This window comes from Solea solea, chromosome 14, assembly GCF_958295425.1.
Source record: "Solea solea chromosome 14, fSolSol10.1, whole genome shotgun sequence".
Classification (NCBI taxonomy): domain Eukaryota; kingdom Metazoa; phylum Chordata; class Actinopteri; order Pleuronectiformes; family Soleidae; genus Solea; species Solea solea.
Genome location: NC_081147.1, coordinates 11,678,774 through 11,694,120, shown reverse-complemented (window position 1 = coordinate 11,694,120; position 15,347 = coordinate 11,678,774). Strand labels below are relative to the sequence as shown.

Here is a 15,347-nt window from a genome sequence, read left to right as displayed (position 1 = left end):
CCCTAACCTAAACCAAATTCTAAATTGAAAATTCAGTCTTTTATGTAATGTAGAAAAAGTATTAAATGGGTAATATACTGTAGTGTCAAGTGTCCTTAAAACAGTGCATATGTCCTCCTGTTATTTGCAATAGTGAACATCCCCACACCTTTAGTGCCTTCATCATAATCTGTTTACGTGCCTTGCTTCTTCTCCATAAAAGCCCTGCTCCATTTTCTTCTCAATCATCTAGTTATTTTTCCATTTCTGTGCCCATTAAAGAAACCTTTCACTGTTGACTGTGACAACAGTGGTAAATAAAACCAGCAGAGGAATTGATTAGATGTTATTTTCATAACAAAACACATGCCTTACCCTAAAACCAGGTCTTAATCCCCAAAAGGCCCTTTAAAGATGTGAGGACCAGCAAAAATGTCCTCACTTTCTGAAAATGTCCTCACCCTGTATGGTTTATACAATTTTTGATCCTCACAAAGCAACTAACACACACACAGGATTAATCTGCATATTGTACCCCTAGTTATAGGTTCATAGAGCATTTTGATTGTTAAAAAGATTCATCCATCCATTATCTACTGCTTTATCTTCCACCGGATAGTCCCAGGGGGGTGCTGTGCCAATCTCAGCTGACATAGGGCGATAGGCGGGGTACACCCTGGACATTTCGCCAGTCCATCACAGAGCCCCACACACATAGACAAACAACCATTCACTCTCACATTCACACCTATGGTCAATTTAGAGTGACCAATTTACCTAATCCCCATATTGCATGTTTTGGGACCGTGGGAGGAAGCCGGAGAACCCGGAGAAAACCCACATACACACGAGGAGAACATGCAAACGCCATGCAGAAAGTTTCACGTCAACATAAAATGACAAAGTCCACACAGCTACTGTATCTTAGCCAGTTAAACTAATCCTGTTTCAGTTACAGTAAATAATGTCTGTAAAAATTCATGAACTCCCACACATTCCTCAGGTCACTACAGTGACGTCCAAGACTTTTTTGTTTCACCACTTTATTATCTTCTTAGCCTCAGTGTGAAAAGGAATGTTACATTTTTAATTTTCTTACAGTGATAAATCACATCACATGATCGCAGCAAAGCAATAATAAAATGTGTTTAAAAACAAATGTTTCTTTTTATTTACACAAATATTATGAAGCAAAATCTCTGCAAATGAACGCACTATGACTCGTCTACACGTTCAACAGTGGTGCAACAGTGTCTTCACACAAGTGAATCAATTCAGTGTCTTCTCAAACCACATCAAACCTCTACGGTACATGAGAGTGCAACTGTCAACTAATTCTGATTCAAACATAGGAAACAGTGAGTGTGGAAACTCTTGTGCTCAACCAGTTTATGTGATGGGTGAAAATGTCAGGTATAAAAATGTAATGCATAATAATGTACAGTATACAGCAGACGTCTTCAGAGAACAGCATTTGGATGAGTTATAGTTTAGACACAACAACATTTCAGGTCACAGAGTCACGTTCATATGTTTGGTAAACTTGATCCTTACATTCAAGAGTTAGATTTCACTCCTCACAAAATATTGCTTTCATTTTTAGCAGTTAACGACAACCAGACCAGGATTTGGAAAGGTTATTTTAGCATTTAGGTCACAAACTGGTTTAGATTTCATATTGTATCATAACATAATAAAAAATGATTTGTGTCTTGAATAAATGCCAAACAGACTGTGAGCAAGCAATAAGAAATCAGTAGTGTCTTTTTTTCAGAATGAGATGCATCTCTTGTTGTGCATCTTGTCATTATTCTGTATTTCAAAGCACTTATTTATATTTAAAGCTTAATAATTTATGGCAAACGAAACATACATCCATTTGGAATATCAACAGGAATTTGTGCTATCAAAGTATTGATAATAATTAGGACTGGATTTTCCAGTTCATATCAATCTTCATTTAATCTATCAATCCATACAATCATTGGATTGATTTTAAATTATATGCCACTTCCTGTAACTTCTACACAAATCCTGCGAGACTTTCGCAGCCACAGGAGACTTGACCATGGCGTTCTTGTGTGACCATGAGTGCTTAACTCTGAATCCACAGGTTTGTTACTTTGTCATCTATGGTGCAGAATCAGAAATAATTCCAAACATCGCTTTTCAGATGACCATGTGAATAACAATCAGTGGATTCTTGATTCATTCAGTCGTGATATGCAGCACTAATGATAAAGATAGCTTTTTCAGGATGTTTTTTTTATGTAAGGACCCATTACACTTACCCACAAAACCAGTTAAAGAAATTAACTGGGGAAAAAAAAACCTGCATGTTCAGCACTTGACCAATGGACCCAGAGACTCGCTGCATGTGCTTCTGCTGTTTTAAAAAGGTCTCTTTTTGCAATTTTTGGAAGTGTTAACATAATTCAGAGCATATTACAGCAAAATGACAGTGAAGGTGTTTTCCTGCCTGGATTTGATTTTTTTTAAATTTTATTTTCTAGGACACAAGTCTGGCTGACATTTTAATTCAAAACAGAAATTGTACATGAGCCTCATTACAGCAATTTCTTCTTTGTAAAATATGTGACATATAAATTACAGTGGCATAGCTACACTCCTTTTATTTGACGGTTCCCATATTGGTAAAATTATTATGTAGTAAATCAGGACTAACAGTATAAAGACTCACTCAGGACTGCAGCTGATGTCAGTGTAATGAGCACAGCTTTCTTGTCAGACTTCAACATAAAAATGCCTTGTGTGAGGACACTGAGCAATCAACTCATGATTTAAAAAAAAAAAAATCAGCTTGAAATGGAAAAAAAACCAGGTTAATGTTGAAACTGTGGCTGAATTATGAATTGAGCTGTAGTGCATAACTTGAGCAAATGTCAAGTTACATTCAAACCATTGTCAAAGGAGTTCACACAATGCCCAGGCCCATCAGCTCCACACTGTTTTTCTCAGTATAGTGGTTTTCAGATCTCGTGCCACCCAGTGACATTACCGCGCTGCACACGGGAAATGATTGCACTAGTAAAGTGAGATGACTGCAAACAGGTTGGAGTATGACTGAAAACACAAATAAGCGTCGTCGAAAAGTTTCAGAATTAAATTCTACTGCTCAAAAACATCTCACCATTCAGCACTGTGCTATCACTCTATACACACAAATGCTCCCCAAGTCAGGTCTGATAGTTTTGCTTGACAGAGCCTGTTTTCAGATGATACAAGACAGAGGCTGAAAAATATCATAAACAACTAAAGCACTGCAGCTTTAAAATGGTTACATCTAGTTTTTAACTAAATAGAAAATTCTGTCTTTTTTTTGGTCATCATGCAATAATTTAATAAATCTGAGTGACCAAACTGAAACAAACATGAGAGAAGACGGGCAGAAAGAGAATTTTTATTTTCTGTACTTTATGGATGTTTCCTTTGTGCAACTGTAGATTTCCTCCCACACAACAGTACATGCAGGGAGAGTCTTTCCAGTAGCACTGAGCAAGGTGCTGACCTCAGAATTGAATTCAGCCCCCAGGTGCCACTCTGTGGCTGTCCACTGCTGCTAGATAGTCAGGAAGAGTCAACTGCAGAGAACAAATTACTCCACTGGGAGTTAAAAAGCGTACCTTAATAAATATTCTGCAGGACCACACAACCCATGAAATATGCCTACTTTTTTCAGCAGGTGAAACACGGCTCCTACAGCAGCCACCCGCTTTTAAAATGAAATGCTACATCCATATTACTATGTTTTCATTTAAAAATTTGGTTTTCAGATAAAAATCACGTGGACAAGCTCTGTATCAGAAGTAATCTGTATCCATTGTTGTGTTGTGTCCAACACTGGAAAATGTATATCACGTGACCACACAGGTAAACTGGCCATGCACTTATGTTGTTTGTTTAGTTCCAGAAAATACTATCAACAAGAAAACAACCAAAAACAAGGTGAAACTGAAACTAAAAGAGTTACCAGAATTATGCTTGATAAAAAAGAATGAGGAAGGGAATGTGGAGCTTTTAGGTTGTTTGTGGACGGCAGGTATAGTCATAGCACAATTGATGCATTTTTAAATTAAAACAGAGCAGTGTGGCTGTTAGCTTAAGTTTAATTTCAGAGAAAATGGCTGTAATTTATGACCACCTGGCCACCGAGTGTTGGACATCACCACTTACTGGAAGATGAGTCAGGTGGTAATGGATGTAACTGATCAGTTACAATGCATAACATGGTTGGCTACTTTAGCAAATGAAGGCACTGAAAATTTTGTATTTGAATGTCACTGCAGTGTGCTGTCGTGTCAAGATCCACAACACGTTACTGCAGCATCAGTCTCATGTTACAGAATATGAAGAGCCAGTGAAAACATTTCCATTTCATGAGGCAAAAAGCTGGTGGGCTTTGACATGAAGAGGGCAAAATGTCTCCTTTGGTGCTGGACACTATCTCTCCTGGTTGTCCAACCTGAGGCCCCGGTCCGAGGTGTCCTCAGAGGGAGTGTCCAGGACAGGATTGACAAAACCTTCAAATTCAGTGTTTTCACTGTCCTCTGGGTGCGTACTCACAAAATCACTCTCCCACTCCAGAGCGTTGGAGTCTTCTGAGGCCGAGGCCTGGCCGCTGCTCATCTGTTTACCACCGGGCCTCAGGGCAGCACGTAGGATGTCCTCCTCTGTTCGAGACCTCTCCCAAGCTGGAAGTGCTCGATTGATTCCTACAATGCAAGATAAATATAATGCAGACAAATATAATATACACACATTAATGGCGCAACCACATGTAACATAATCTCATTTGTATTAGTTGAGTTAGATGGCGTAAACTGCTGGTTGGACTCTTGTTAAAAATGAATACAAATTATCATTAAAATGAAAATGTAGACAGAAATGACAAGTTTCTAATGTCTTGGGCAACATGTACATGGATGATTGACTAACTGAGCAGAATTGATTCTAAAGCAGAAAATTAGTTCTGAGAATAAATATTAATATAGTGTTTTTTGTGACTGCACAGTGAAGTTGGGGCAGGAACTAAAAGAGAAGGGTTGATCATAGAGTGTATATAAAGGCGTTTAATGTTCGCATGGTTACCAAATGATCTGTTCTGCTCCATCTTCCTCCACTTTGCTGCAGTGTTATTGACAAACAGAATCAATCTTGGCAGGAAAATAGACCCATGAGTCACAGGACAACTAAACAATTGGCCATTTCTGACCAGACTTATTTTTTTCTTCTTTTTACTTTGCAGCTGAGGAGTCAAAGGCAACACTTAAAAAAAGCAAATTCATATTTGGTACATAAAGGTTTCTCCACCATAAGTGAACATAGAAGCCTCACCTTCCTCATCCTCCCACTCGAGGTCCAGTGACGTTCCATCATCATTGGTGGAGCGGGTCTTGGTGGTAAAATCCCAGCTGTATTCAGTGTTGGGAGTCACTGCATTTGTGTCAGAGGGAAGTCCTGGTGAAAAACAAAGCAAAATATTTTCTTATGAGGGCACAAATACATCATTTGATGATTCTGATCAGCTGGTCAGCTGATCTTTTCCTGGAAATGTCTGTATCACACAGATGAAAACCTCTCAACTTTTTGGAATGCAGCGAGTTCTTTGTTTAATTCGTAATTTCCCAGCAGCTACCAGGTTTTGGTTGCTTAGTAACAACAAATGTGACAGAAGCCCACACACAAAAATAGGGCCTATTAATAAGAACAAATGTAAACTACATATTAGAATATAATAAAAATACTAACAAGATGAACAAAAAAAAAAAGGTTTACTCACTGTTGCTCCTGAAAGCCTCAGACTGGGCTTTTACATTCTGGAGGTAGACATCGAAATCTTCCCCAGAGGTTTGTCTGAAATGACAATTACTCAAAATGAGACTAACATGACTGCAGGTCCATTCACTCAATAAAATACAATTGAATAAAATAATGCACAGCATTGGTTGGATGGACAAGGATGCATACACAAAAACCATATGCCCCAAAACTCAGTCAGCCTTAATATCTGCCGCTCTTAAAATTTGGAGGGGCATTTGTTAATGTAGGTTCCTATTACTACCACTGCAATTATGAGGATTTGTCAGCTCCACTCTGCCAGAGTGAAACTGAGTTAAGCACTGAATTCTAACACTGGATACTTTGTAGTGCTGTAATATCTACTTTCCAGCCTACACAGTCTGCGTCTGAAGAAACACAAAGAGTTCTCACATTATTAAATAATGTTTTTGTTGAAAGTACAAAGAAAAGAGACATTCTTGTTTGCCAAATGATAATATCGCACGGCTGAGATAAAGAGGAGGCGAGTTGCCAGATGCTTGAAGTTGACATCTTGACATCTGCCCTCAACCGAGGTGAATTTATGGTGAATAATGTCAACTACAACCAAAGCTGGACCTCATGACTAATTTGTCCTTGGCTTAACAAACATACTGTTGTCTACTGAACTTAAGTGACTCACTTTCTTTGCCGAGTTTCACTGGCAGGGCCATCTGCTTTCCCCCGTGTCCTCTGGGAAGACAGCTGCTATCAAAAGCACAACAGATCAAGTTGAAGAAAAATAAAATCACATCCTCCCATTATTTAAACAGAGACAGACTCTGGTCAATAAAAAAAATATATATTAAACCATTTTCATGCTACCAGAAAAACACACGTGCATTGACTGAGAAAATAACTTAAAAATGCAAAGCAACAGCAATAAATGTGATCACCATTTTCATTTTATCCAAAAACAATAATAAACATTTCCAGGCTTTTCACTGATACGTGCATGAAGAGAAAATAAGAAGCAAAACAAGTCATTTTTTCATCTCATGCTGCCTGATGTGGTGGTGTGGATGTCAGTGACTGTAAAAAAATGGCTAAAATAAAGTAAATAAAATGATTTTGCTACATTTTTCCCTAATTTCACTGCTTGTTGTGACAAAGTGTCCAATTATATAAACATGACACAATCGTTTGCCTGGCCTCTGTGAACTTACTAAAATCTGGATTAGTACATTGTTCCACTGCAGCTATGATGTTTGCTAACAGTCCAACAAAAACTGAGAAACACAACACTTTTACTGACTGGATGACAGAGACGGGTAAATGAGTAGGTTAGAGGAGAAGTTGTTAAGCCAAGCGATAAGTCAAACTGGCAGAAGGGAGCGCACAGTGCCGCCTCACCTCCTTCATTTTTCGCTCACGTGCCAACCTGGCGGCCTCACGCTGGGCGGCATTTCTAGCCTCCTCTTCTAGCCTTAACTTCTCCTCTTGTGCCTCTAACTGAGCAGAAATAACAAAACGAAACAAACACAAAACAGAAAATTATAAAACAGAAAAAACAAGGCAGCAAATCAGGCAAAAACAGCTCAAAAACATAAAATGAAACAATGGGGGAGGCTGTTAACCTAAATCTAAAGATATTTTTTCCTTTTTTTTATGAAAGTGTCTTACCTCTGTTTGGATCTTCTGGTCTATCAGAACCTGATTGTCTGAGATCGCAGCATAGCGTTGTTCTCGCAGATGTTTGATCTCATCTTCACTGATAGGCCTTATAGAAAGAACAAAAACATTATTCCTGAAGGTAAATGTCTTACATGCATACTACATATTATCACTTTTTTTGTCAAAAAGGAACCTCTTACCGCAGACAAGGCTGTGGACTCTCTCCCTCCCCCTGCAATACAACGAACAAACATGAGACAAGAGAGCACTGAATTCCAGTGTGAGATGCATTTTCACTGCTACACCGTTGGACTCAAGTGCTACTAGTCTGGGACTCAGAATTCAGTAATCAAGTTAGTCCTTTAAGGGAATAATGGAAGACTGCCAGTGAGTGCTCTCAACATTTTCTATCCATCACTCGAGAAAAGCTTTGCCAAGGAAAGTCTGATTGGTGTCCTTAGAGTGCCAGCTTTAAATTAGACTATATGACTTGTAAAACACTTACTACATCTTTTACTATGTAATTGGGTCCCAAAACGTAGAGCAATAATAGAGTTGGGAGAAACGTCTCTAACGATATTATCCTTGAACTTATTTAGGCACCAAATGACCTGCAATATGAACATCGTTAATAAGATTTAAATCAGACTCACCTCATCACTCTCCACCAAATTTTCAAACTGCAAAACACAAAGTCACCATTAGAATTCACCAGCAGTTCTCAATAAAATAAGCACTAATTAATGTATGAGTCATACCTCTATTGTATAATGTTCCCCTGTGGTACTGCTTCGGAAATATTTGGATCTGTAAGAATAAAATGTTGACAGTTAAACCAACAGCTGCTAGTTAAAGTACGTTTCAGCTACAAAAGGTAGAAGACAGCCTTAACAATTAAACTGTTATTCGACACACAGACGTATAATATTTATATTTCTCCCAGTGGCATTAAGATAAACCTGTGAGATAACTGGAGGAGGTCTAGGGTTAGGACTTAACTGAGAAGCTTCAGTTGAAGAAATAATATCCAGAAGGAATGAGACGATACACAGTTTTACTGTGCATTATAATAAAAAGCACTCACACTAAATTACTGTGATGTAGTAGATTATATTGTTAATGCAAGTATTGTTTTTTTTTAATAACATTTGTTCTTCTGTTTCTTCTGCATGTGTAAGGATACAGAAAATGCAACTTCCAGTGTTTTGGAGGCAAAGCTCTGACCAGAAAGCCAACAGAAATTACCGGGAAGATGCCGGCACTTCAAAATAAATCACTACAACTGTATATTGTTCAGCCTTTTTTTAAGTCCCTCACATGAAATATTAACAGTTTTCCCGTTCCATTATTGTCCCCCATTATGGAAATTCACTGATCAATGATCAACTTATTGCAAGTGCTTTTAGTCACAGTACAGTGAGTGTACAACATCAAATATTGTCCCTACATATTGCCTTGCTTCCACTGGGTCCAGTATCTTTAAAAAACACTTTGAATATTGCAGTTATTTACATTATCAACACATGACATCAGTGGTGGCAGGTATATTTGGATTTTATGACACAATGCTCTGCTGTATTAAACCTTACAAATATGATGAGGTGCACCATTTCTCTAGGTTGGTCAAGAATCAGAAAGTGTCTCTCTCTAACAAATGTAAATAGTCTCTACTATTACTCTTGTTGCAGTGACCGATCATTGGACCTTTGAATTCATAGTTTATGTACTAATCAAAAAGGATGACTAATTGTGAGTGATTATTTTTTTGCAGTGTGTGATAAAATCCAACAAATATCATTCTGTCCCGAATGGAAACACAGTGAAGGTGATTGCAGTGAAAGAGAGAGGAAGCCTTCCCTAATTCTAACAAAGCTCAGGGTAACTTCATCAATTATTCATATTAAATTTAATGACACAAACAATGGGACAGGGTTTTTTCAGGGAGCCTATAGACATTAGATCATATTAACACAAACATACAACTACTGAAGTTTACAAACATTACAAATTGCAGATTGCAGAACACTTAATGATCCTGTCCAAAACACTTGTCCATTGACTGATTAATCCATCTACTTGCAGTTGCAGATACCGGTTATGTATATAATCAAAATCTGCATTGAAGTCTTAAAAAAGATATAATACACACTTATGTCCCCTTCTTTTAGGTTTGCAGCTTTAGCTCAGTGTGTCTTCTAGGGCTGCAATGAACTATTATTTTCATAATCAATTCATCGGTCGATTATGTTCTCGATTAATCGAGTACTTGTTTGGTCCATAAAATGTAAGAACATTTTGAAAAATGTTGATTGGGGTTTCTCAAACCTGGAAATTATGTTTTCAAATGTTTTGTTTTAATTAGGGATGCACGATATAATGGGCACAATATCGGCAGATATTGGCTTCTAAATGTATTATTGGATATTGCCAAACACACCATGATGAGCCGATATGACTATTGACTACATGATTAGGCTAAAAAGGCTGTTACCTCCTTGACTTCTGTGCTCGCTCTCTACAACTATGATTTCGAAAGTTTATTTATTTTGCTCAATGAAGACAATTTATATCTACAGCTGCTGCGACCTGAGTAGGCAAAATATTATGTCAATTTCACTACAGAAAAGACTAAATTACCTCAGCAGATGGGCACAGGGAAAAAAACGTGTACATATCTGTATCGGCATTAGGGATGGGAATCACAGGGTACCTCACGATACGATGCATGATACATGGTCCCCCACAGTACCACTTATATCACAATACAATGATTCTATGATAATCAATATATTGGCCAGTTAACTTCCACCCAGGTTTCCCTCATTGATTAAAGCAGCGCCACCAAAAGGAGACATGAAGTAGTATGTTGCGGGCTATCTTGAAATGACACAAATGTGTTGTTAACAGACTTTACCGCTAAATTTCCTAGTTTAAAATGGTCTAAAATTACTCTATTGGGCTGTTATCGGCATTGGCAGATACTCTTGTACCATCTATCCGTAATTGAAACTAGAAAATATTCACATTTAAAAAGCAGAAAAATCAGAAAGCTTGTTTATTTTATTAAACAGATTCATCAATTATGAAAATAGTTGACGATTAGATATGGAAATCGATTAATCGGTGTTTTCCTCTCCTTTAATTAAAGCTGACTGACCAGAGTGTTGAAAGTAGGGGTGGGGTCTTCTTGTGACCTACTGTCGGTCTCAGTGCAGGTCAGGGACAGAAGAAACACTAGAAACAGTAGCTGAACATCATTGTTCTTATTATGATCCAGTGTTTTTACAGAACAGTCTCTAACACAGAGAGCTGCCAGTGAGTCTTGAGCCTACAAACACATTCACACAGGTACCGGCTAAGCAGCTGTTAGCTAACGTTATCACTTAGCAGGAACCGGATTCGCTGCTTCAGATGATGCTAGTTAGTTAGCTTTCACTCAGCTCCATGTTTCACATACCCGCCTCCTCTCTGGATCCTGCTGACCTCTCTCCTGAAGAGCCCCACACAGGCTGCCCAGCAGTTACCCATCGCATTGTCAAATGTGGCTGATATTTAGCTGCCGGACAGCTGCTGGAGCTTTACTGCCAGTGGATACATGTCCAGTTCCAGGATCTACACCTCCACTCCAGCAGCAGCAGCAGCAGCCACTTCCTCATCCTCCTTCCTCTCCTCTGATGACGTCGCACTCTGAAAGGCTCAACACCGCCGCCTACCGTCGTTCTACTGTTATTTCACTGATATTTGGAAACAAAATATACAGTACATATACAGTCTGAAAAATGAAATAAAAAATATTAATATAGGTATTAAAATGCAAAAATGAAAGTAATAATATGGATAAAATAATTATTTTAACATATCAATGTATATTTAGTTGGCTCTACTGTTTTGAGCCATACATTGAATTAGAGTTAGTCACTTTTGCACACACAGCAATTGGTGATAGTGAATTTGACCTTTGCATTTGACCCATACTTATTACCCACCAGTAGCGAGCACACACAAACCAGTCACATGAGCAGTGGGCAGCACTTATCTGGGCCTTAGGTGGCAATTGGAAAATGAGGTGCCTTGCTCAGGGGCACATCTTGGTCCCTTCCCAGGATTGAAGCAGAACCTTGCGGTTACTAACCCAATTCCTTTCCTGTTGGAAATGGGCTGTCCATTGTATTACTACATTATATTCATTTAATATATGAATTTACATAAGTTTATATATGTGTTCATTTACAACAATTATACAGTCAACCAGCTGTGGAGAAAGTACTTACATCTTTAGGTGGTATGTGTGAATTAAATAATCACAAAGCAAAAAAAGAAAAGTATAAGCCGTCATTTATTTAGAGGAGTTGAATGATCACTGAGCACTTTAAAATCTTTCCCCTGAGTTTGCGCTGAAACAAATATAATTGGTGATCATGTGACCACTGATAGCATTAAAATGACAAAAAGTCAAATTAAAAAGCACAAGACAGAAAAGTCTGGTGATGACAAACATTAATAATGAGAACATATGTAAAATGTGAATCAGCAAAAGATAAGGGTTAACTAAAAAAACAGGAAGTGATGGGTGTTTTGCTGTTGTTGTTGGTTAAGTTTTATCTACAAGGGGCTCGAGTAATATGTATTATAAGTGTCTCAAACAAAAACACTGGAATATTTAAAAAAAATCAAGCAAAATAAACACATGGGCACATTTGTTGTATCAAGAGATAATGAGTGGACCTTCTTCTAGTTTTTGTTTCCTCTTTGTGTGACTTTTTTTGTCTTTAAATTGAGACATACATTGTTTGAATGTTTTGGTCGTTTTTTCTGCTTACAGTTTTATAAAACCATTCTACTAGTTATCAATTTTACAAAAATCAATGAAATTACATTGTTCAACATCAGAAGCTTTCACTCCACCACCTGAGAAAGAGATTATTTAACAAATATCTATGACACCAAAAACGAATGACATGCTACTGAGGCTGGCCAAATTTCGTTTTATAAAAGATAAACATATGCTATGATCATTTGCTTTGTAGTGGGTAATATTGTGTCTCCTCAACTGCTGAGTCAGAGACATTTTACTCCGTGTCCTCAGAAGTAAAGAGGTAAGCATGCAGCTCGTCCTCAGCAGGGATTTTTTCCACATTCCTGACTCTGACTTTCTGGACAACAGGCATACATCTGGGCATGAGCTTCCTCCCACTCTGAAAGAAAGTGGACCAGAGTTTATGCATCACTCATTTTCTTTCCTTCAGTCTCTAATGAGATCGAGCAAATTTAAATAAAATGTTACATTGTGATAGTTGCTAAAGCAACATTTAATTGACTTACTATTTTCTTGGAGTCAGCCAGGGATCGCTCCAAATACCTTCTCATCCTCTCTTTCTGTTTCTCTCTCTGCTCTCTCAGCTTTTCTTCACGCTCCCTGCACCATGGTGTTCAAACAGAAGAGATGGTTAAACATTTGTACTCTTCTATGTTTTTTCCATTAAACTTGGAAAAACAGAAAGGTTTGAATTTGTTCCATAATCCTTCTTCTGGTCAACAGAATGTACCTGCTCCTCCTCTCACTGTCCTTTATCTTCTTCATCATCACCAAGCTTTCCTCTGGGATGCTCTCAAGGCTCTGCAGCAGCAGAGACAGGTGGTTCTCAATACTGGCCAGCTTCTCCAAGGTGCTGAGGTTGGTCATTCTGTCGTTCACACAGCTGCGATGCACCTCTGCCACCTTTTCTCCAAGATTATCGAGCAGCATGTCCTGTCGATGTGTAGAGTTCACTGGTGACACCAGCATCAACACATTGTTGTTGCATGTAGCTTTAAGATCTGAGGAGTGCATACAAAGCTTGCTTACCTGGTCCTCAGTGTTTAATGAGACGTGGAGCTGAACCTTCTGTTTGAGCCTGTTACCTCTTGCCTTCTCTTTAACGATTCTCTGGTTAATGTCAGTTATCTGTCGTGTCAACTGCTCTTCATCCTTTTCACTGGAGAGAGAAAGATTTGTGGTGAAGCTGAGCTAATGAATGGATAATTATTGTGTGACACAACTCAGAGTATTGAAATAGATCTGAAAGGATGTGAATCTGATGGACAAGCATGTGAAGAATTTGAAAGGATGTGGCTTTTTAGTATTTTCCATTTTGTGAAAAAGCAGATAATTCAAGGGAATGAAGTTCTCCTAAGGAGGGTTTTCATGACAACATGGTACAGCTGGCAACTGAGTCTTTCATTCGCAGAGGCTTGATCAGTAACACTCACATCGTCTTCCTGGCCATCACCATGGACTGTTGCAGCTCCTCCACCATCTCCTCCAACCGTGTGGAGTTCTGAATCAGGGACAAGTTCTGCTCTGTCAGCTCATTCACCAAATCTAGAAGTTGTTGGGGATCAGAGAAGTACAGTTCTGGCTCATCCTGCAGAGAGAGGAGACAGACAGAACGATGTATTGTGAGCACATAAACTTGCAAGAATAATAGACAGGTGCCCCTCAGGTGGAAAACTGACCTCATACTCTGAGCAGTTGCCGCCTGGTTCAGAGTTTGTGTTCCTGAAATCCAAGAGAAAGTGTTTGAGTTCAGGAGGAAGTATCCAGCAGCATGTAAACAGGATTTCAAATGAATTTGCTGCATTGTGTGTACAATGATTTTAGCATGCTGTGTGTAACAACAGAGAATCACATAGATAGTTTTTGCACCAACAGACAGTAACATGATACACAATGTATTGAACCATTGTTTGTAGGTAAATCATTAGCTAATCAACTGTGTATGAATCTACAAGACAAACACTGGATTTGCATCTGAGACGAATGTGTGTTAGTGTGTCCTCACAGTGTGTTGCTGTGGACTGAAGACAGCCTGGTCTCTCTGATGGAGGACTGCTCCTTACCTGGACTGGACACCTTGCTCTCCAAATCTGTGTATCACTCAAATCACAACACTTACTATTAAAAAGCAGTAATAATTCTTATAAAAAAAAAAAAACACTTTTGAAACAATAACGTAGGAAGGATGTTCCTTGCATGATTCTGCACCCCTGGACTCTGTTTACCGACTCACTTCTGTGAGTAATCAGATCACAGGGACATTTAGAGAGAAGTGAATGCTCCTATTTTCTGTTCCACTACTCTGCAAACATTATAGTTCCTATGCTGTAAAAACCTAAAACACAGGAAATAATGTACTCAGACAATGAACACAATGAAACGGGTCAGTATTGGAGTTCCCTTTGAGAAACAATGCATCTGTCAGTGCTCATCTGCTGAGAGGAGTTCAGGACAGAGCGATGATCCCAAAACAAGAATATTTAATAATCTGGGATAAACTCAGCAAGCCACAGTTTTCCCAGGGATTTTGCCTACTGCTGCTTTAACCTGTGTCACTTTGGTCCTTTTAATCTATTTTATGATGACTTACTTGCACCAAAGTACTTGCCATTTGCAATAGCAGACTCCCTCGACTCCTTCTTCTGCTTGTCCTGTGTGTCTTTGTCACAGGACTTTAACTTTCACAGTCTTAGCCCTCTGGGCCTCCTGCCACTCAGGAGGGGACAGCTTGAACAGAAGCTCTTGTATCTCCTGTAGTCCACCAAGGATTTCTTCAAACTTGACAATTTCGCTGTGAAAAAAAAAGACATTCTTTAAAACCACATGGAACAACAATATATGTCATTAATCTTCATTTAAAGTTCACCTCCGAGTACTTCTGTGCACATTATATAAGAGTCACTGTCATAAATTACCTTTTGAGGGTCCCTATTTCAGCAGTCAGCTTCTTGATCTCTGCGTTCTTCTCCTGTTTGGACTTAGCTTCTCGTTCAAAAACTGACAAGAGAGACAACGCAACCACGTGAACGTCGGCCCTTATTTACGATCACATACTAATCACTATTTTATATGTTACTACTTACAATGTTCTGGCCTCCAC

At 38.6% G+C, this 15,347-nt stretch overlaps 2 protein-coding genes across 7 annotated transcripts; both read right to left on the bottom strand.

Annotated features, from left to right (window-relative positions):
* Window positions 1-3,377: 3,377 nt before the first annotated feature.
* On the bottom strand, window positions 3,378-11,095 carry ap1ar (adaptor related protein complex 1 associated regulatory protein). 6 transcript variants are annotated; one of them, XM_058650308.1, is made up of 11 exons: window positions 10,889-11,095; window positions 8,190-8,238; window positions 8,085-8,111; window positions 7,632-7,663; window positions 7,441-7,537; window positions 7,171-7,269; window positions 6,461-6,525; window positions 5,780-5,853; window positions 5,335-5,457; window positions 5,089-5,124; window positions 3,378-4,712 (listed from the first exon to the last, which is right to left on the bottom strand). In XM_058650308.1, the coding sequence occupies exons 1-11, from the start codon at window positions 10,957-10,959 to the stop codon at window positions 4,441-4,443; spliced, it is 945 nt and encodes a 314-aa protein (XP_058506291.1). In that variant the 5' UTR covers window positions 10,960-11,095; the 3' UTR covers window positions 3,378-4,440. The 6 variants fall into 6 exon arrangements, with proteins under 6 accessions (XP_058506291.1, XP_058506292.1, XP_058506293.1 ...); XM_058650309.1 differs by having other exon boundaries at window positions 6,461-6,522; XM_058650310.1 differs by lacking the exon at window positions 5,089-5,124.
* Window positions 11,096-11,768: 673 nt separating this feature from the next.
* Window positions 11,769-15,242, bottom strand: cfap100 (cilia and flagella associated protein 100; the record flags this gene model as incomplete). Its single annotated transcript, XM_058650563.1, has 10 exons — window positions 11,769-12,626; window positions 12,754-12,847; window positions 12,978-13,180; window positions 13,277-13,406; window positions 13,681-13,835; window positions 13,927-13,969; window positions 14,253-14,337; window positions 14,856-14,889; window positions 14,921-15,038; window positions 15,163-15,242. Coding segments are annotated over 10 exons (1,068 nt in total), but the record flags the coding sequence as incomplete, so codon positions are not given.
* Between the last annotated feature and the right edge of the window lie 105 nt (window positions 15,243-15,347).